Raw genomic sequence first — 21,553 nt, 5'->3', positions numbered from 1 at the left:
CTTTTCCAACAAAGCTTTGCTCTGGCTAAAGTCTCATAATCGAGAATACATCTGAAAATGCAGCCTTTATTTGTTTTGTCTCACTAAGCTTCGATCAACTGAAAAGGCTTTATCTTGAAAACCCTCTTCAAAGTGTATATTTTTGAAAATTGTATGCAGAAGTTGGAAAATACACAGATTAAAGCTCAACATATGTGATCACAAAGAAACTTGGAAGTAAGACACCAGCCGCGCGCGCACACACACACACACACACACACACACACACACACACACACACACCTGCCAAAAAGAAATCTTTTCAGTGTTTGCATTCTTGTGAGGATTGCTGATTTCAAGACAAGCTGGGAAATATGTTCCCCACAAGGACACGAGAATTAACAGCATTTTGTGATTCGACAGTCACCTTGAGCCAGCTTAGATCGAAGTACACGCAGGTTTCTGTGAAGCCAAACAAGAAAGCTTGTAGCTAAAGTGCTAAACAGAGATCACATTTACTTAAATGTGAATTCAGCACACACGTGGCTCTCAAAGGCATGCACTAGTTGAAGGCCATTGGGTTTAAAATACCTCTGGAACAAGCCAGCCACAACTGTCTCCATGTTGTGTATATTGTGAGGGAACTTGTTAGCGCTGTATCCAAAACAAGGGCATGGGTGGAGAGCAACCAGATGTGGCCACTGGCAGACGGTTCATGAGGAGATCCTCCAAGCTTGGACAGTGCACACTGCATGACATCAGTACCAGATGGTTCATTCATTAACACCCACCCTCTCAAAACATACAGAGAAGCCTGTGCTGAAGGTCCAAAAGTCTAAATGGCACTTGAACGGCTATTTGGTGCATTTTTTCATGACATTTTGGGTGGTGGCAGTTAAACCTAATTATTCAATAGAACCACTTTGTTCAGATTTAACTCTTTGGTTCAAAGTTGTCTTTTTGAAACACAGCTGAATGTTTTCACTGTATACTTTGCATCGATTTGGAATTTGAATAGGAGATAATTCACAATCACAGCCAAAATCCAGTAAAAGCACCCAGTTTCTTTATTGTGAAACTGCGTAAGATTAAATAAAAATGCTATTAAATCAAATCTTTCAGCTACTTCTGTTAGAGCTCTCTTTCAGTTTGCTTTTAACTCAAATGAACAGAGTGAAATGCAGGAGAGGGGGAGGCCGCGATAGCACTTGGCACACTTGTCTGCTCCACTTCAGCGTGATCCATGTGTTGCAATGCCTGCAGTGTCCTGGTTTGGCCCTCTATATCAAATGACCAACAGTGAAGTAGGTATTAACAGCACATGCTGTAGTTTCACAGCTCCAATACAAGAGAGAGAGAGAAAGGGAGAGAGGAAAAAGCTGTCAAAAGAATACAAGTACAAAAATATACGCATGGTGCAGATTTTTCAGGTTTTGGTACATCCCCATAAATCAAATCTCTTTCCTTTGGTGGCTTTTTTATTATCCATCTTGTTTTGGACCATTAACGGCCAACACAATCATTTCTGTCAGCATACTGGCCTCAACTATCTGGCACTGTTACTATAAAAGGATGCGAAATGAAATAAGCAAAAATGTCTGTTTCAGCAGTAAAGCAAATATGTTTATTAAGCACTTTAATATACATCAGAAAATTCCACTTCATAGAATACAGGAATTCTTTTTAAATGAAAGTTGAATGTACATTGGAAGCTATTTACAATCCAATCACTGACAGTCAAATCAAAGATGGCAGACAAAACACAGTCAAGACAAACAAGATAACTGCTTAATAAGACTATACAGTATGTTTTTCCAACACTGTTTCTAAACCCGGTCCTGCTTAGAATCCTTCTACCGTCCCTTCATGGCATACATTTGAGCTACTGTAGTACTGAAGAGCTGAGAGCTTTCACTAGGGCTTATAAGTGTTCGTGCATGCGATAGGCTTCTACTCCTCGATCCCAGTTCTTGGCAATATATCTCACCGTTAACATTATGAAAAGCCTGCAAAAAAATATGACACAGCCTGTAAACACTAACGCAGCTCTATAGAATTCATAAGAAACAGATGTTTCAGTTCCCTCAGTGTCACAGCTGAGCACCTCCTCCCCTCAGTCTCCCACAGGGGTAAGTCGTGTCCAACTGATCCTCAGTGTCTCACAGGGAGGAGGCGGGTTAGAATATACCCATTCAACTTTGGCTTTACAACTTTGCATTACAGACAATGTCACTAACAGCTAGTAGTTGTCTTAATGGCTGAAGCCTTTCTGAGTCTGTGTCATGCCCCTGAAAAATCCAGCCAGGAATTAACTGAAAATGAACCACATGACGATACGGAAACAAAGCTTGGATTTTGTTTCTTGCGATGCAGTAGGTTATACATGTAACTGTGCTGACAAATGTATTTTTAATCACTTGACATTGCTGCTTTTAGCACCAAAATGGATTATTTAAATATTTTTTTTAAATGCACACAAAACAGGACTCACAACAACAACAACCAAAAAAAAAAAATAAAATCCCATAGGGACAAAATTATTATTATTTTTGTTTACATTTTCGATGAACCTCCCTCTTTCTTAGATATTTTAATAATGCACAAACTTACATAGCCAACAAATTGGGAGTTCAAAATGACTGCAGGCAACGTCTGAAAACACAGCACCATGATAGAATGTAATGCAAAACCAAAAAGTGGCTTTTTTTCCCCCAAAAATAAATACACTTTTATATACTTGTGATGAAAATAGCTATTGACACATCACACACAAAGTAAGTTTAACACGCTGCTCAAAGTTAACACAGATTATTTGGGGTCTCTAGAAAGGCAGACTATCAATGCGCTTACTTCATACCATGGCATCAGTTACTGTTATGTCCTCTGGTTTGTTACATTGTACTCGCAGTACATTGTTGTCAGTGTTTAAAAAGTAGAACAAACATTAATATAAAATAACAGGAAAAAGCATTGGTACGTTTTCTCAAACAGTTACTTAGATAAAACATGGATGGGATACGAGTGACTAGAACAAATGCATGTCTGTCATTTTACTCTTAAAAGTGCATACACTGTTTATTAAATAGCATTACATTAAATTAAGATGATAGTTTGCATGGATACATGGAGAAGGCTGTAACAGATGTAGGCACATTGAAGTATCAGTTCACATAAGCCTTAGGCAGAAAACAATCTTCCCTAGGTAACATTTTGAGGTCTCCCACTGATGAAAAGTTTAAAAAAAAAGAAGTGTTTTTTTTTTTTTTTTTTTAAATGCAGATGAAAACAGTTGCTTTGGCACATTCCCTCCGCCGTCTGCATGACGAATGGCATTCAAGACATCTGAAATGGCACAGGAATGATTTGGGTTAATGTTTTGCTTGGGAGGCTTTCTTCACGCAAGTCTGATTAAATAAAACTAATGGTGGTTCTATTCAGTGCATTCCGGTATCATCTATGTGCCCATTTTTTGCTCCTTTATTAGTCCTTAGACAAGCCAAAAGCATGTGTTGTTTGCTATGTGCCCTCACCTTTTCTTGATTTCAACATATAAACACATGGTTGCTGTATTACATTAAAATCACATGCTGGAATATTAAAAAAACAAAACAAAAACAAACTCTCTCTTACCAGCTATAATGGAGTCTCCTTTTTGTAGTTAAACCCATGGTCTGATCCTTCAATCTGCAGTTTCAGGGCTTGTTTAAGGCTTAGCTCCGTTTCCCCTATGGGATAGTTCTCTAGAACATCCTGGTGGCCCCTGTTTTGAACAGTCCGTGGAACTGATACCCTACCCAAGAAAACCTGATTACCCTGTAGATGATAGTTGGGGTTTGTCATTATCCCATTCCTCTTCTTCTCAGAACAGCTTTGCTGCTGTATGAAAAACTGATCCTGGCACTGTCCCCTTTCCTGCTGAACTGAACCACCAATCATGATCTTACAATGAGGATCTTTCACTGCGATGTTAGCTACCGATTTATTAATGGCAATTCTCTTGTCAAACTGGGTCATCTCATACTCCAGAACCTGACCTTGGGTTGAGCCACTGTTCTTGATTTTCTTCTTGTCTCCCAGTGTTGTTTTGCTGTTTGCTGTGCTATTTCCAGTTTTAGTTCCCTTTGTTGATTTAAGACCGGATTTCAGCTGAGACCAGTCAAAGTCACTGGATGGGGATGATGGCTGCTGACTAATGGACTTTGTCGTAGAGGACGGAGATACAATAGACTGTCTGCTCCGGCTGCGGGGCAGTGAGTGCTGCTGAATCTGTTCTGTAAATGTCAGTCCGTGAAAACTGTCAATGGGCACTGTCTGTGCTGTGGCTGTAGATGATGTGGTTCTCAAAGAGGAGTTTTTTGAACTCTTGAGAGAATTATTTGACAGGGAGGATTTCTGTCTATCTACAGTGGAATCAGGAGACTCTGACGGTGAACTGAAGGCATGAACAGGCCCGTTCTGTAGACCTCGTCCAGATGACTGCACATCTCCTGCCCCAGTGCTGCCAGAACTACTTGATTTGATGGTGAGGGACTGCATTTTACCAGTCACTGCCAATGGTGTTTTTTCTTCCATGGTATGCACTGGGGAGGGGTTGCAGCCATTTAGAGTTGTAGCTCCATATTTTTCTAGAAGTTTTATAATCATTGAATGGCCACCTTTTGCTGCTACTCTCATTGCCGTTCTTCCAAACTGATCAGCGTGGTTGGGGTCAGCACCGTTTTCAAGAAGTATTTGTACAACATCGATGTGACCCTCCTGGGCAGCTATGCCTAGTGCCGTTGCTCCCTGATTGCATGTGTGATCTACATGTGTGCCATTCTCTATCAAAAACTGCACGACTTTTGTATGGCCTTGCCATGCAGCAGACTGGAGGGCAGATCTTTTTTCATTGTCACAGGCATTCACATCAGCATGGTAGTTAATCAGCAGCCTCACCATTTCAATATGCCCTTGCCAGCAGGATACATGCAGGGCCGTTCTGCCCTCAGTGTCACAAGCTTCCACATTTGCGCCATTTTCAAGGAAATATTCTGTCATGGCCAGCTGATTTTCAAGTGCTAGTATGTAAAGCGTCGGGCGTCCGTCTGCATCTTTGTAATCTATATCAGCACCGTGGCTCAGCAGCAGTTCAACAATCTCCCTGTGACCTTCTAATGCAGCTACCCTGAGAGCATTCCTCCCATCATATCCCCTCTGGTCACTGCATGACTTGTGTTCCAGAAGAATTTGCACACAGTCATAATGTCCCTCTTGTGCAGCTAATATCAGCGGTATTCGACCATCATTATCTACCTCTGTGCAACGAGCACCTTGTTCAATAAGGGCATCGCAAACTTGCCGGTGGCCCTCAAATGAAGCCATGTGAAGCGGGGTCCAGCCTGCATCATCCCTGTGATTCTCATCAAGACCTCTGTCCAGCAGAGTTCTGACCACCTCCACATTACCCTGAGCAGATGCAATGCTCAGCACAGTCCTTCCCTCACTGTCAATACTATCAACAGCAGCCCCCCAAAAAAGTAGTGTGTTGACTACAGATGCATGGCCCATTGATGCAGCAGCCAGAAGAGGGGTGCGGCCATTGTTGTCTGTATGATCCACATCAGCCCCGCCTTCTAAAAGCAAGTCAACTACATCTACATGTCCTTCATAGCCAGCCACGAGGAGAGGAGTCATGCAGTCTTTGTCACAGTGGTCGACCTCTGCACCCCTGTCGATCAAAAGGCTCACAACAGATGCATGGCCTTTACTTGCAGGAACACAGAGAGCAGCGACTGAAAGGGCAGTCCTTCCATCAACGTCTTCATGATTAACTTCAGCTCCATGGTCCAACAGGTGCTCAACAATTTCTCTGTGTCCCATATAGGCTGCAGCAATAAGAGCTGTTCTTCCTTCATTGTCTGCTTTGTTGACCTCAGCGCCATGTTGAAGAAGGTTCAACACAATGTCTTCATGACCTCCCCAAGCAGCAGCTCTTAAAGCAGTTCTGCCATCGGCATCAGCACAGTCCACTTTGGCACCAGCATAAAGCAGAGCAGACACAACTTCTGAATGTCCACCCCATGCTGCTGAACGGAGAGCAGTCCACCCATCGTGATCTGTATGGTTTATGTTGGCCTCACAGCCAATAAGGCAGTTGACCACTTTAGTATGGCCCTGCCTTGCAGCAAGGGTAAGTGCCGTCTGTCCATTGTTATCTTCTAGCTCCATGTTTGCCCCTCTAGATATAAGCAAGTTGACAACATCAAGGTTTCCGCTGTATGCAGCATTACTCAGCAGAGTTTTTCCACCGGAGTCACACTGGTTTACAGATGCCCCATTGTCAAGTAGTGTCCTTATCGAATCCTCTCTTTCTAGGGCCTGTTGTACAATACATGAAGCATGATCATCCTCATTGTTTACGTGTGCACCAGCTTTGACCAGTAGCTGCAGAACCTCCTGTTCCTTTGGTATGGAGGTGCTCAAAGAGTCTTTAGCAGGAGTTCCATTCCAAACCATCCAAAGAGCCAGATTAAATGCTTCAATCTGTAGATTGGAGTTCACAAGATGCAATGCAAATTCCTGCACCTCAAGCGGCTTGAGCTGCTTTGCCCGGCAAGTATAACTCATTGCCAACATCCTATGTCCCTCTGCTGCATTGCACAAGTACTTTTGGGTGCAGTGCTTAACATCTAGTAGCCACTCTGCAAAACTGTAGTGAAAGAGGATTTTAGTGCTCCCAAGGCCATCGACCAATAATTTGGAGAGAATGTCCATCTTTTTCTGAAACTCTTCCATGGTCAGTGTCATGTTTTTGGTCCAGACTGCATGGTACAGTTCTTTGACTGTGAGTGGCCTACAAGTTGCAAGGATTACATTAAGAATTGGTTGTACTTTGGCAAACTGTTTTCTGACAAACAGTCTCTGGCAGAGCCACAGGTAGAGGCCATTAAGAGTGCCCGGGATGTCGCGGATCTCACGAAGCATGATAAAGTTTTCCACCACACCATCCAGGACACGTTCCAGGTAAAGGAAACAACCACTGCTCTTGATGTGAAGTTGGTTAAGCATCTCTGCTGTCTCCTTGGTTAGATGCTGCCTCAGGGCCTCCTCCTGATCCAGCCTGTGAAGGATGTACTGTTGCACGTCCTTGACGATGTAGGCCTTACGCAGATCATCAAGGCTGATTTTGCGGAATCCTGAAACAGAAGGGAAGGACATAAGATGAGACTGATGGCAAATTGAGCTAATAACTTACTCAGTATATTAAAAGATCCAAAAGATTAATTCAAGAATGACCTTTGCTGCATTATTTGCTAATGATGAGTAGAGTTATTCTCCCCACACTGGTCATGTCTGACCTTGAGATCCTGCCCTGTACTTAGTCACTGATCATGTACCTTTGGATAATTAGGTTAAGTCAATCTTATTTCCCAAGGTTCTTAAGATAATTAATAGTAAAGCCAGGTTGTTAAAGAAAATCCTTTCAGAGGAATTGAGAGCATAACCCCTCTAACTGCTGGAAACGGAGACAATCAGTGAGTGTCCACTCTCAGCTTAGCCCATGAAATACCAACAAAAACAAAATCATGTCAATTAGTGGCTTTAGTGTATTGGCTAAAACAGCTATTTCAGCTTAGATAGAGAGTGCCAGCATTAGGGAAAAATGTATAATAATTTAAGTATAAACATGGCTGAAACAATGAATACAGCGTAATAATAATAATAATAATAATAATAAAAACAAGCTAGAAAGCCTTGAAGTAACAATGCAGATAACCATTTAAGAAACAAATCTCACATCCTGAGAGAAAACATAATTTATTTCAACACTGGAATCCACTACATTGGTGATTCAGCCCATTCATTAATTGCAGAGACTAATCAGCTAAAGCATATCTGCTGTAAAATGGAAGAGAGCAAGGGACACGTTATTTGCATGACTGTAACACATCAATGGTCTGTAAAACATTTCTCCAATGCCTTACTTATCATGCAACATGCTCCCACATTGACCTTTAGAAATCCTACTGGGGGGAAAAATAATCACAATCACTTAATGAATGATCTTTAATGGGAAATCCTCTCTGAGATGTGGAAAAATGGCTCCATAATGGCCTCTGCTAATGGGCATAAAGTGAACTTTCCTTCATGCTTAAACAATCTGTTCATGGTCTGTGTAGTCTGCAGCCTTGAGGGCAGTAGGAGCATTTTTGCATACTTTTATTTACAGTTCCCATGCTTCTCAGGGTTACTAGGACAGGAAAGAAAGTCACCAGGGTCTGTCTCAGTGTTGTTGACATACTGTTTTTTCCCCAACATCTAACAAGCCTCCTACTATGGGAACAACTATCTGGCACTTTCGCTCCCTAAACTGATGTGCTTCTTTGCCAGCCTGAGCATCAATTCATTAAAATAAAGATATTTTATCTTCAGATAAAACAGCTTAAAAGAAGAGAGCATTTAGAAAGGTTTACTAACAAGTTCAAAACTTTTATTCTCCATAGTGAAATGTGATTGCTTTGGTTATATAACATCTCTCCTCAGTATGAATCAGATTCTGTCACCAGGCCTGGAGCAGTCCTCTCTTCATCCGACTGCTATTGTGTGGGTAGAAAAGACAGTGAAATCTTATTCCACATAGGCCCAACGGTAACCACACACTTCCAGGCCAAATAGCAAACCTAATGACTTTAACAAGAATTCCCAAGCAGGCACTGATAGTTTGAACAGATCCTGGTAAACAGAAGGAGCAACAGGTTCCCTTTATCGCTGGCTTCTGTGTTGGTTTAAGATAAGCAGGTTCCTTCAAACAGTATCTCACAATAATTCCCTTTTACTCTGTCCTTGAGGCCCTTCGTCACATTTCAGCCTGTGAAAAACTGGTTACTTGGTGAAATTAAAACACTCACACTTCGGATAATGGTTACACTTTATTGTAAGGTCTTTACTGTACAACCTAAAGCCCACTGAGAAGAGTGTTTTAATCAGTACTGTATAAATAAAACTGAATGAAAGAATTTAATCTGTGATACAAGACAAATATTTACTTTGTATTTACTTTTTAAAAGGCACTACTTAAGTGTCATGAAACATCTTATGACTGAGATGCTAAGGAGTGAACAGTTACTGGGATTAAGACAGGACAGGATGAAATAGGATTCATGTAAGATTTCACCCAGAGATCTATTATACAAAAAAATCACGTTCCATTGTTCTTTACATTTGTCTGTATCGTTTTATTTCTTTAGTGATGTGGTGGCCTGTGGTAGATCTAAATGAAAAAGAGGAGACTAAGAATGCTTCTTAACTACAACAAAAAAAAAATATATACATCTAAGAGACTCAACAGCCAATCACACACTCCCCACATCTGTCTGCATACAGCATTATGTAGTATTAAGTCTACAATCTGGGACAGAATGAAAACCTGAGTAAGGAAAAAACCAAACTCCCATATAAAAAAATAATAAATATTATGAAAATATTAAATATGAACATGTAAACACAGGTTTATGTATGGGGCGGTTATGGGAATTCTTTACACTTTAACAAGCTTTAAAGTAATATTCCCCATCATTACAGCCACTGAAAGGCCCTAACCCACTTCTAGTATGCCACTGTTTTCAGTAACTGTGCACATTTTCCACACTCCCTTCAGCCTCTTCTCTCCAGCTCCATGACCTCCCGTATCAACTCCCACTACTTCAGTCCTGGAGGAGTCACTGACATTACAAGAGCCAAATTCATGGCAAGCATGTGATGTAGCCATGTAAAAATCACTTCTGTTTCTGAGTACTTAGAGCAGTTGTGATGTCTTTATTTCATTCTTTGTTTACAAACCTTGGCTAAGTACTCATTTAAAAAGGCCTTTGTTATCATGACTCTGGGGTTACTTCAGGGTTTATATCAAAAAGATACAGACTTGACTGAAGGCACCACACGATCCTAATTCGCATTCCTGGTCTCTCTGTGTGCTCACAACTCCCCTGGCTGAAACTTCAAGCAGTAAAGATCAAATTTCAGCCCATCATGTTATCATCAGAGGATCTCTCACTCATCCTTATATCTCATTTTGTCTAGCCTCTTGTTTCATGTCAGGTGTCCAGTGTGTGGGGGGTTTGTTTTCTTTTTCCCTCAGCTTGAAAGCTAATCTAACTGGTGTACATGCTTCCTTTCTCTTCTACTGTTCTGCTTTGCAGGCCAGTGCACAATCACAAGTGCTCCACTTGACACAAGCACACAGTTTCAAATTTACATTTACAGTCTCTCTCGCTAACGACAGAGAGCTTATGTCTTGCGACTTTCTGATGCTCGGATGTCAGTGATGGGTCCTCCTACTTCTTCTGGACCAAATCCTTCTTTGGGCATTCTGGGTTTGCTCCAGCTGGAACAGGAAACCCACTAGCTTGGAAGGGGGAAAGAGGCCATGAAAGGGAAAAATAAGACAAAAAATGCTTCATGCTTTAAGAGACCTCAAAATGCATTTGTTTTTTTTGTTTTTTTATATCCATCGATATATCTCTATATCTATCTATAGATAGATAGATAGATAGATAGATAGAGATATATCTCTATCTATCTATCTATCTATCTCCTCCCCGTGATGATTTCTTCTATTCACAGTGGGACTAAGAAAAACATTCAGTATGCATTACAGCCCAATTCTGGAGATGCTGCTCTATCATGAATATTTTCTCTGGGGAACAGAAGAAAAATGCTTCTGTGCCGTAGTTTATGATAAACTGTTTCTTCTACATTCCACGGTCGCTGACACACCAATTATGAAGATACAGTGAATAGGAAAGCTGGAGGAGGGAAGAGATCGAAATTTGACTGCAGCCACCATGAAATAAAGCACTTGCTCAGATAAGACAAAAAAAACCTACAACAAGAAATAAAACAATAGACCTACTTAAGTGCCTTTGCTCACCAAAATTACATCTCCCTTCAGTCACATACTGAAAGATAGCCTACAGCTTCTACTTAAGTCATCAGCAGACATCACTTCAACTGTGAAGTCATGGCAATATTATTGCCCTACTCCTGCCGATAAAGCAATAAAACAACCGCAGGGGGAATGTCATCCAACCTGCATTTGATGACTGCGGTGTAACAGGAACTACTATTAAGTACTACACAAGAATGCATGAACTCTCATTGGCTACAAATACCCAGACGCCTTCCAAGAACCATTTTCTTTCTTTCCAAAACCCAGCAGTCATGAAGGCCTAGATTTTGCACCATTTTAAGTAGGTTACACAAACTGTAGCTGAGCATTGTGTGTGTGTGTGTGTGTGTGTGGGGATGGTTCAGACCCAGAACAAAAGCGACTGCTAAACAAGCAACAAATGACACATTCATCAGGGTGAGGGATGCAGCTCCTGAGTGCAGGCCTCTGAGCCAGCTGCTGCTCGTTACAGAGCTGGATACCAGCCACAAGAGACAGGGTCTCGCGTACAAAAGAGTGACTGTTTGCTTTCTAGATTAATTTTTCAAATGACGAATGAGCCAGCGTGTGTGCGCGCATGTCTGTCAAAAAAACTTGAGGTCTAAGCTCATCAACTGGGACTGTGGAACGGCAGCTTCTCAGATTCAGCACGATCTTTCGCGAGACCCCATCTTAAGTCACTGGATCCATAAAGAAAACAGAAATCCAAGCCTCACTGCCCTCTCCTCAGGCTCTCCAGTAAACCCGCGCTCAACCAAACGTCTGTTCAACAGCTGCAGCGTTCCCAGCTCCAAAAAACACGAGAGAGCCAACCTCCTAAACACAAGTATGTGGAAGAGAGTGAGCTCCAATGGTCTGCAAACTCGAGTCCTATGCAAGTGTGCTACTCTTCAATCTTTGAAAAATACTGCTGAATTCTTTGTTTGATTGTTTACAGACTCCAATTTGGAGTTTAACAGTCAAAAGGCAACAACTCTTTCTGTTTTATTTTGGATAAATGTGGCTTATTCACAAGTGAGAACAGACTGAGGAGCTGAGATCTGAGAGGTTTCGGCTCAAATCTGGAGCTGATTTAACAGCGCAAAGATGCAAACAGTTGCCATGCTACGCGACCACCAGGCGAGACGCAGAAATGATTACACTTAACAATTAATTTAGGTTTGCTTGAGGCGAGGCACATGAAAACACTCCCGCCCGAACATGCCTCTGCTGACTTTCAAACGGGATGTGAAAGAGTTCCAGTCAAACCTGTTGTAGGGCAGCTGAAGAGGGCTGATGTGTTGGGGGTTGGGTTAACAGGAACATATTCACAACAAGGCCACCTGTGCAAAGAATACTACATCAATCATATAAAAATCTATGCAAAACACAGTAGAAATACTAGGTTTTTTTCCACTAACCCACAAAGAGCTTAGTTATTATTTTGAATGGCAGAAGCTCATTAAGATGGTGACAAGAGGCTGACTCAAAGCAGAGCACCTGTCTACCCCATATGAGATATCTACTCTAAGAGACTTGTCACTGCTATTACAGCTAGCTTCTTGCAGCTGCACAGATGGCTGCAAATTTCATTCATGCCAAAGATTCTAACAGAAACCCCAAACAACAGACATAAATCATAAAAAGTAGCATGACATTTGTTCCAAGTGCACATTTATCCATTACTCCATTAAACGTTCAGACTGTCACAGTGTCCACTGTGAGTCAAATGCTAGTGTTTTCGAGTTTTAGGGAATAGGGTGATGATCGGAGCACATCAGACAATATGAGCGAGGTGTAAACTAACTGTGGGAATTCTTTACTAGTTTTGGATGTCATACAATTCTCTCAAATATTTAAAAATTTTAAAATAAGTTGCCAAGTATACATTGGCGGTTATGAATATACCTTGGCCCCCAACATAAATAAGGGCTGTTTGGAAGTGGATATGGAATTCCCATGGAATCTGTTCCAGACTAACTGTCACTGAATCATCAAATAGAACTGATTCTTTCTGAAGATGCAACGTTGTAGCTTTGCAATAATGGTAAGCTTCTGCAACTGACCTTCTGACCATGTTTTTGTTCATCATTACACGGGTTGACCTATGAGTAACCTCATTTGGCTCTACCGCCACATGTTTCCATTCACCTGCATAAAAACTGCTCAGACTAGCTTGACAGCAATCAAGTCAAATAATCCATTATCTAAGATCAACAAGTGTTGCCAGGTAGGCCTGGAAGCATTTTGGGAAGACTTCGCATGTACAGATTACAGATTCAGCATGAGGAAAGCTTTGACGGCTTGCTGCGGAATCAGGCACTTGCAAAGTCATTCTTGGCACACAAGTGAAGAGACAGTGTGGTATATTTAAAAGATAAAATATGTCTTTAGTTGCAGCAACACACTGAAAACCATCCCAGGAATTCTTGAAGGGTATTTTAATTAAGGCTTAATGTAAAAACCCTTCAATTAAATCAAAAACCAACAAGTCTTGCTCTGTGCCACCAAAAGAAATGTGAAAAAATGAAATAAAATCACAGGTTCATTAAAATCTGGCAGAGGCATGCCACATACCAAAGGGCATCACCTCAGGTAGGAAGAGGCCAGCCAGTTTTGTTCGCCGTGCTCACAGTCATGTGACTGCACTGCAGCACCCAAGGTGTTATAGATACAGACATGGTAGACCTGTAATTTGCCCGGCTGACAGACGGCATGGTGGTAAAATTACAGTATTCAACAGGGATTATGGTCTCCAGCTCATCCAAAGTGAGGCTCAACATGCAGCCTCACAGACGACAACTTATACATGAATACGGACATAAATCAGTTTGTCCGTGTAAGCCAACTAAAGAAGAAGAAAAAAAAAAAAAAGAGGGGTAAGCTTATTAATAGCATCTTGCTTGCTTTTGTTAGCCATGGTGACAGAGAATCTATAACGAAAACTAAAAAGAGAACAGAGTGAACTTTGTGTTTTAATAGTAGGAGGCATTTGCTGAACGTGATTTTGGTTTAGTGTTGAGCAATTTAGTCTCTGGTGAAGGCCGCAGCATGACCATAATATGTTGGAATCAATTATTAAATTCTTTTGACTATTAACTGTGGAAGTGCTTCTTCTTTCACTGCTGAAAAGTCTTGGCATTGTTAAGCTCCAAATTCATCTGTTGTTTGTGCAACCATATATCCAGTTGTCCAAACTGTGCCACAAAATGGCATTTTACTGTGGAGTCAGTAAGCAAAGCCGTTTTTGCCTCTCTTCGGGGAGCATTCCACAGCAGAAAAGAAATAAACTGTCCTCGCTGCTTTATGACTGTGTTTGTCTTGTCAGTTGGCCAGTAAGATCTTGCGGTCCCTCCAGAGAGGTCTTACATTTGACCAAAAAGAAACCTTACCAAAAAAAAACACATCTAGTGCGATGTTAAGAGTTTTGCTGACCTTTCTGTGAAGGGATTCAACCATAGGCCTCCAGACAAAGGGCTTCTTGAAGAAGTGCATGCACTTTAAAACAGAGCTGCTCTTTTCTTTTGTGGTCACTAGTGGTAAATTAGTTCAGCTTCTTGGCATGTTGGGTTAAGAAAGCTCCATTCATGGTGGACAGAACGAAGGTGGAAGATGTGGTTCAAGCCCTTGCTAGGGTGGTCTACCCTCACCCGAAAAAGACACAAATACAGGAAACAGAAACACAGTCCCACCCCAGAGTAGCACAATTTCCTGAAAGTGTAGCTTTTACTACACAATAGCTGTGAAATCTAATGACTTATCTATATGCAAGCAGTCCTGCAAATTACTCTTGGTTTTTTTTTTAAACAAAAATCCTCACGAGCATGAGCAAATGTGTCACGTTGGGAAGGAAATGAGTAAACCCACCATCAAAATGTCTCAAAGGATGAGTGTCTTTTTAAAGCAGCCACACACTCCTGTAACATTCCTAAGACTAAGCTGGGGTATAACCGTATTAATTAAAGCTGTGATTCATAACCAAGACAAGCTTTTATGTGAAGTTTTGTGGTGGCTACTTTCCAAGTTTTGACTGGTAGGCCCCCCTTAACGCTGGCAACGTTGCTCCTTTTCACCCACTTGAAGAAGTAAAATCGGGAAAGGAGTTAAAATAATTATGTATTTTATTACAGTGGAAATCAATCTAATTGAAGTTGCTGTAACACTCCTGAGCAGGAATGTGCTTGTTTAAGGGGAGTCATTATGTTTCACAGCTTCAGGAGCACACTGATACTATATTATTATAACTACTGGCACTCCATGCCTTCTCCATCCTTCCTCATCCCTCGCTCATGTTGGCTTTTCACTCAAAATCCTAAATACAGCTTGCACGAGGTTTTGTTTTGCGTTTCCTTTAAAACAGGCTCTATCACAGTTACCTTCCTCCTTCTGTACTCGAGGATTATTCAGAAGATGCTTGCAGACAGAAGAAAAGATTTCGGTAGCAATTCTCTCCTCACTCTGATTATCTCAGATCTTAAAAACACATGCCTTGAGCTCTCCATAAGGTTGGCTGTTAGCCGGTAATACTTGAATTAAATAAAAAAAATAAGCTAAAATATGGACATTAGGTAGGAGTTATGATTTTTGAGTGCAGAAGCTTCAGCAGTAATCATCAGCAAATGAAATATTCAGCGTACAGCTCGAACATTGCACAGCCCTTTCTGGATGCTAATTGGTGGAGAGGTTTGCCTCACTGTTCCAGTGGGAGTCTTGCAGGACAGCAAGACTTCCATCCACAAGTACTGCCCATATATGTTTGTGCCAAGGTTGGCAAAAGAAAGGTAAACAGAGTGAATTGAAGTGACAGTATACAGGACCCAGATACACATGTATCTGAGACGCTGTGGCCTGTTAATCTTAAAATTTTTTGTTTGGTTCTTAACCAAAAATGTTTTATCTAAATTTTTTAAAGTTATTAGCAAAAAGTTAATGATGCAGTTCATTTCTGATAAATTATAAAACATAATTTTAAGCACTTTGTACCTAGAGAACAAACCAAGACTTTAGATTATCAGACTGAGGCAAAGTGTCTGCTAAAAATACCCCCCCATATCGTTTACAAGTAAGAGATGGCAGTGATTATTACCTTAGTCCAGTTGTATATATTTTTTCTATTTATAGCACCAGACTGGATTTACACTTTGATCTGATGAGTCAACCCTGTCTGCATTTTTGTGTCACTGTCAGGAATGTCGTCACCGTGCTACAACTGTGACCTTAAATGACTTGTTGGCTGGATGTCACACTTTCTGACTGGGAAGAAGAAGGGATTTTTACTTAAAGAAATGAAAAATGAAGCCTTGCTTTTCCAGAAGTAAATGTCAATATGAGCCATTCCCTAATAAAAAAAAAAAAAAAAAAAAAAAAAAAAAAAAAAAAAAATATTCATCAGCTGATCAGACACCTTCATGTAGTCCGTGCAGTACTCTCTTGAGCCCCCACACATACATGCCTGTTGAGAAACAGTGACTTTAACAAGTATGAATCAAACAGTATTGTTCGGATAGGAGCCCTTACAGTCCAGTGATGCTTTCATGTGACAGACGGGGGAAAAAAAAAAAAAAAAAAAAAAAAAAAAATCACATGAGTCTGATTCAAATGCTATGTTGGAACTAGAGCTGGGCGATAGAACGATAACGATATGTATCGCGATATAACTTTTACTCGATAGAGAAATTAAGCTATCGCGATAGACCTCGCCGCTCTTGTCCTCTTTAAAAAAAAAAAAAAGGTCAGCCAATCCAAATTAAGTAGCGCAGAGCCGAACCAATCACAGCCGCAGCGTCACGTCGCGTGACTTGTTACGTACAGCACAAGTGCCAAGCCGCACGTGTGTTTGTTTGGGAAGCAGCCAGCGGGTAATGGAGCCAGCGCCTAATGGAGGAAATGAGTGTGCCGACTAGAAAAATCAACCGAGCGTGACCGAAGAGAAAACAGATGATGGTTCCAACGCCGGAGAGATTGTCGAACGGAAGAGCCATAGAAGTTCCGTAGTGTGAAGGTATTTCGGCTATTTCAAGTCTGACAAAAAACAGAGTAGCGTGCACTGTAAATTGTGCCGAAAGCAAGTCTGGAAATACAATAAACTGGTGCATGCGTCACACTGTGCGCCACGTTATTGTTTCGGTGAAATGAATTTCTACAATACTGTTAATTCTACTCTCTGCAGTGTTTAAATGCTTACATATACACACAGTTACTGTCCCTCCACACATACGACTCGGTTCTGCTTCTATGCCCCAGCTTTGTTTACTTTTTCCCACCGAGGCTTCTAGACTTCTGATTGGCCAACATTTCTGCACGGTTAGGAATCTAGCGCCACCTGCTGCTTTGGCATGTTCATAGCAGCGTTTTCTTTCATTTCTCCCTTTATGTGTGGACGGGATTATTTTTTAAAACGAAAACGGAAAATCTCCGTTTTCAAAAATACCCGTGTACGTGTGGACGTAGCCTCAGTCTCTGACTGGAAGCGCTAATTCGTCATTCGGCTTTTGTCAGACTAAAGTAACTGTTAAAACTGTTTGAAAAGCTCAGCTATACAACAAGGAGAGATTGAGAATTTCCTTTTAGTTCTCAGTTTATTGGATATTGACAAAAGTTAGTCAGTTTTGTCTGTTCTTCTGTAAAACAAACTAAGATTTATTTTTAGAATTAATATTTTGTTTCTAAGTGGAATTGACAATTTAGTCTGTTTCGTTTGTTCTATTTTGAAACTTAAACGCTTTAGCGGCTGCCTTTTGTGTAGTTTGCAATATTTGCCTTTATCTATCTGAAAAAGTCTCATGTTCCTTAAGTACATCTACCCTGTTGAACTTATTATGGGAAATAAATATTTAAATAAAAACAAGCTGCTGATTATTTCACATTTTACTTGTGAGCAACGGCACATTTAAATCTTACAAATATAGTTATTTGGCTTATATCGTGATAGATATCGTTATCGCCTGAAATGAAAAAACATATCGTGATATGAAAAAATCTCATATCGCCCAGCTCTAGTTGGAACTATGATTTAAAAATGGGCTGTAAGTATTTCGATGAGACCAATAGCAAAGTAGGAAGAAAAAAAGATGGCAAGAGATTGAGGTTTGAGCTGAAAAAAATAAATACACACACACACACACACACACACACACAACGGGGGGGGGGGGGGGGGGGTAATTTAAACAGCCAACCCCCACCTTGCACCTTCATACAGCCCTCTTTTCTCTGTCCCTGCTCCACCTTCTGCTGGATGGCCTTGATAAATTGGCACAGATTCTACCCGGCTCCCAACCAAAATCGCTGCCTAAGTGTTTCCACTGCACTACCGCTACAATGCCCTTACAGTAGCACAGCTCAAAGAGAAGGTAAAGTCAGAAAAAGCAGGATTTTTTTTCGCTACAATTTGCATCTCAAGAGTGAAATTTTAGTCCAAGTCAAAGGTAACAAGTCCGACGCTTATTCGAATCGGAATGATCACATAACACGGGTCTGCCAGAGGGATACTGTGCAAAATTCTTGTACTCCTCACAAACTGACCACTCTTTGTTTGTGAGGCATTAGCCAAGCGGATGTGAGTGAGGCATTCTGCAGCAGAAGTCAGTATGCCTCCTTCCTGTTCGGTCTCTGAGGTGCTGAAAACTTCCCAAAGCACATTCCACTCAGAGATAGACACAAGGAATAACAGTTGAGCAAGAGACAAGGAACTCTGAGTTTTGCTCCTGGGGAATAAAGTCATCTCCTTAAAAAAAGATTAAATGAGAAATTCCAGCTGAATGCACTTGCTGTGAGTCAGACTGAAGCAAATTTTGCAAAAATCAAAGGTAACAGAAAGCTTTGAGTTACTCACATAAAAGGAGTCTGAATTCTTTTAGTCATTTTAGAAATACAGGACCAAAATTCAGGTCCAGTGAGCTCCCTTCAAAACCTTGTGGTTAAAGGTCATTCCTCAAACTTTATCAGCACTGTATTTACAAAACCACAAAGTTCGCATTACCACAAACCAGAGTATACTGGGAAACTGACAACCTCCACTGCGACTAAAACGGACGCTCATATAAAATAGTAGTTTGCTTTGCAGCAAGCATGAAAGTGGACGCTTTTGGCAGGTCACTGCCATCTCTAAATTGTAAACAATATGCAAGATATTTTTAGGGGACACTTGGCCTCAGTCTGATACTCTAAAGTTCTTTGGTCTATTTTCAGTCCACTGCTGCATGAATAAGGAGCATTCATAGTGCCATATTAATAATAAGGTACAAAAGGCAATAGAATACACTGTGAGTGAGTGTGTGTGTGCAAGTCCACATCCGTCTAAGTGTGATGGGAAAAAAAGAAAAAGTCAGTCTTGTAGAAGAATTTCCAGCACTGGACTAAAAGCGGAAGACTGGATCCAGACAAAACAAAGACACTGCTAAAAGCATTAGATCAAGGCTTACTGTAGTTCTGCAGGAGGATTTCAGTGCATAGACTAGATAATACCTTTTATTTCAGTTCTTTAACTGTGGAATATGTTCATAGAAATAAAAAGACATCAGCAAGTCTAAACAGAAAGGAAAAACAAAACCAAATATGTCCTTCACTCCCTTCAAGCAGGGACATCACATCTCATATGTGAGGTTGGCACTCTTTTCAAAAGTAGATTAATCTTTTTGAACCAATTGCTTGGCAATTGGAGTAAGAGCTCAACAAAAGCTTGGCCATCATCAAAGAGGCAGTAAAGAGAGAATGAGCTTCAAAAATGGAGAAAAAGAAGATAACTGCCACTTATCAGATTGTTCCACGATGAAACTCACCTCAAACCATATATTAAAAAAAAAAACAAAACCAAAAACCAAAAACAACAGACAAGTACAAACAAAAGAGGTGCAACAAGCAGAAATAGAACTAACAAGTAAAAAACAAAACAAAACAAAAAAAAAAACATATACCAAAGACGAAAATGTTTTTTAAGACTATGTTCCCCTGCTGAGTCCGCTCTGAACATGAAGTGCACACCAGATAAAATCTCACTATTGAAATTAATGATTTGGGCCAGACACAAACTGCTGCCGAAAGAAAATCAAATATAAAACTTCTTCCATCTGTGTTGTCTGTGGACACAAAGTTTTGGAAAACGCTTTAAACTAAACTGATACCAATCCACACGGGTTCCTACACAGAACCTTTTAAGTTAGAGGAAAGCGTGGGTGGGCGTGTCTTTGAAATTATGAAGTGGGCAGCCTGCATCACGGTTGGTTTGTTGAATTACATGCACGATGCCCACGAACGACTCAAAGTGAGACTCTAGTGTCCTGAATTCCTGTTTCCACTCTTATACAAACAATGACTAAGAAACAAACTCACAATGGAGAAACTAGACCCATGGAGTGGTTGGAACTTTTGCACGGAAATAATGATCAAAATAGCTGACAATTCATTTTCTTGCAGGAGACCTACAGCGGGTTAAATAAGTACTAAATGTGTTACCAGTTTTCTAAGTTAATACAAAATGTGCTATTGAGATGAAATTCTCACCAGATGTCCCATCCAAGCCCCACAAGCAAAGAAATCAAACCATAGATGTCCATAAAATTAAGTGTAATAATGAGAAATGACACAGTATTGAACACACTTACTGAAATGTATTTAATACTTTGTACAGAAGCCTTTGGTGATGCCTCCTGTATAGAGAAATTCTTCTCATGCATTGCTCAGGGGTGATTTTGGCCCATTCTTACACACATACCTGAAGGTTTCCTTGACCCCTTCTATGAACTTTTGTTCTTTCCATAGATTTTCAATTGGATTGAGAGCAGGTGTTTGACTCGGCCATTCTAGCAGCTTTATTGTCTTTCTCTGAAACCAACACAGTTTCCTCAGCTGTGTTTGGGATCATTGTTTTGGTGAAACATCCATCCTCGTTTAGTCTTCACCCTCCTGACGACAGCAGTTTCCTATTAGGAATGTCTCTGTATATGTTTTCTATTTATCCTTCCTTTAATTATATGACGCGTGCCATTGTCGTATGCTGGAAAACAGCCCCACACCATGATGGTCCCACCTCCAAACTTATTTACTTTTGGGATGTTATGCAGTGCCTTTTGAGCTTCTCAGCAAACTTTAAACTTGCTCCAACATGCTTTTTCTTTAGCAACAGTCTTGTGTAGCGAGCGTGCATACAGGCCATGGTGGTTGACTGCATTTCTTATTGTTTTCTTTAAAACAATTGTTCCTGCTGATTCCAACTCTTTGTGTAGCTCTCCACAAGTGGTCCTTGGCTCCTGGAAAGCTCATCTGATAATTCTTTTCACTCCTCTGTCTGAAATCATGCTGGGAGAACCTGGTCGTGGCCAGTTTATGGTGAAATGATATTCTTTCCACTCCTGGATTATGGCTCCAGCAGCGCTCACTGGAATCTTCAAGTGGTTTTGAAATTCTTCTGCAACCAATGCCATCAGTATCTGTTGCAAAAATAAGGTTGCAAGGTCTTGCAAGAGCTCACTGGTTTTACCCATCATGGGTTGTATATCTTTGGTAATGAGATACCTTTTTATAGGGACTGAACCAGCTGTTATTCATTAGCATTAAGTGGCAGGATTGCTTTCTAATTACTGATAGATTTCAGCTGCTGTCATGACTTTCTAGGTCTTTTTGCACCTCCATTTCTTCATGTGTTCAACAGCTTTTCCCTGTGTCATGTCTCAT

General features: G+C 40.8%; 1 protein-coding gene across 1 annotated transcript in view; it reads right to left on the bottom strand.

The window, feature by feature from the left end:
- Positions 1-1,580: 1,580 nt before the first annotated feature.
- ankrd50 (ankyrin repeat domain 50) overlaps positions 1,581-21,553 on the bottom strand; it is a 40,722-nt gene continuing 20,749 nt past the window's right edge. The window contains exons 4-5 of the mRNA XM_086258946.1: positions 3,610-7,154; positions 1,581-3,321 (exon numbers count right to left, since the gene is read on the bottom strand). Coding sequence (XP_086115072.1) covers positions 3,613-7,154 — 3,542 coding nt within the window. The 3' untranslated portion in view covers positions 1,581-3,321; positions 3,610-3,612. The remainder of the gene's footprint in view (positions 3,322-3,609; positions 7,155-21,553) is intronic.

Source organism: Aulonocara sp. 'chitande type north' Nkhata Bay, linkage group LG2, assembly GCF_057382095.1.
Source record: "Aulonocara sp. 'chitande type north' Nkhata Bay isolate Kocher_YH1m ecotype deep benthic linkage group LG2, A_spYH_male_GT1.1, whole genome shotgun sequence".
NCBI classification, from domain to species: Eukaryota; Metazoa; Chordata; class Actinopteri; order Cichliformes; family Cichlidae; genus Aulonocara; species Aulonocara sp. 'chitande type north' Nkhata Bay.
The sequence above is the reverse complement of the archived record's forward strand: the minus strand, read 5'-3'. Positions and strand labels throughout refer to the sequence as shown.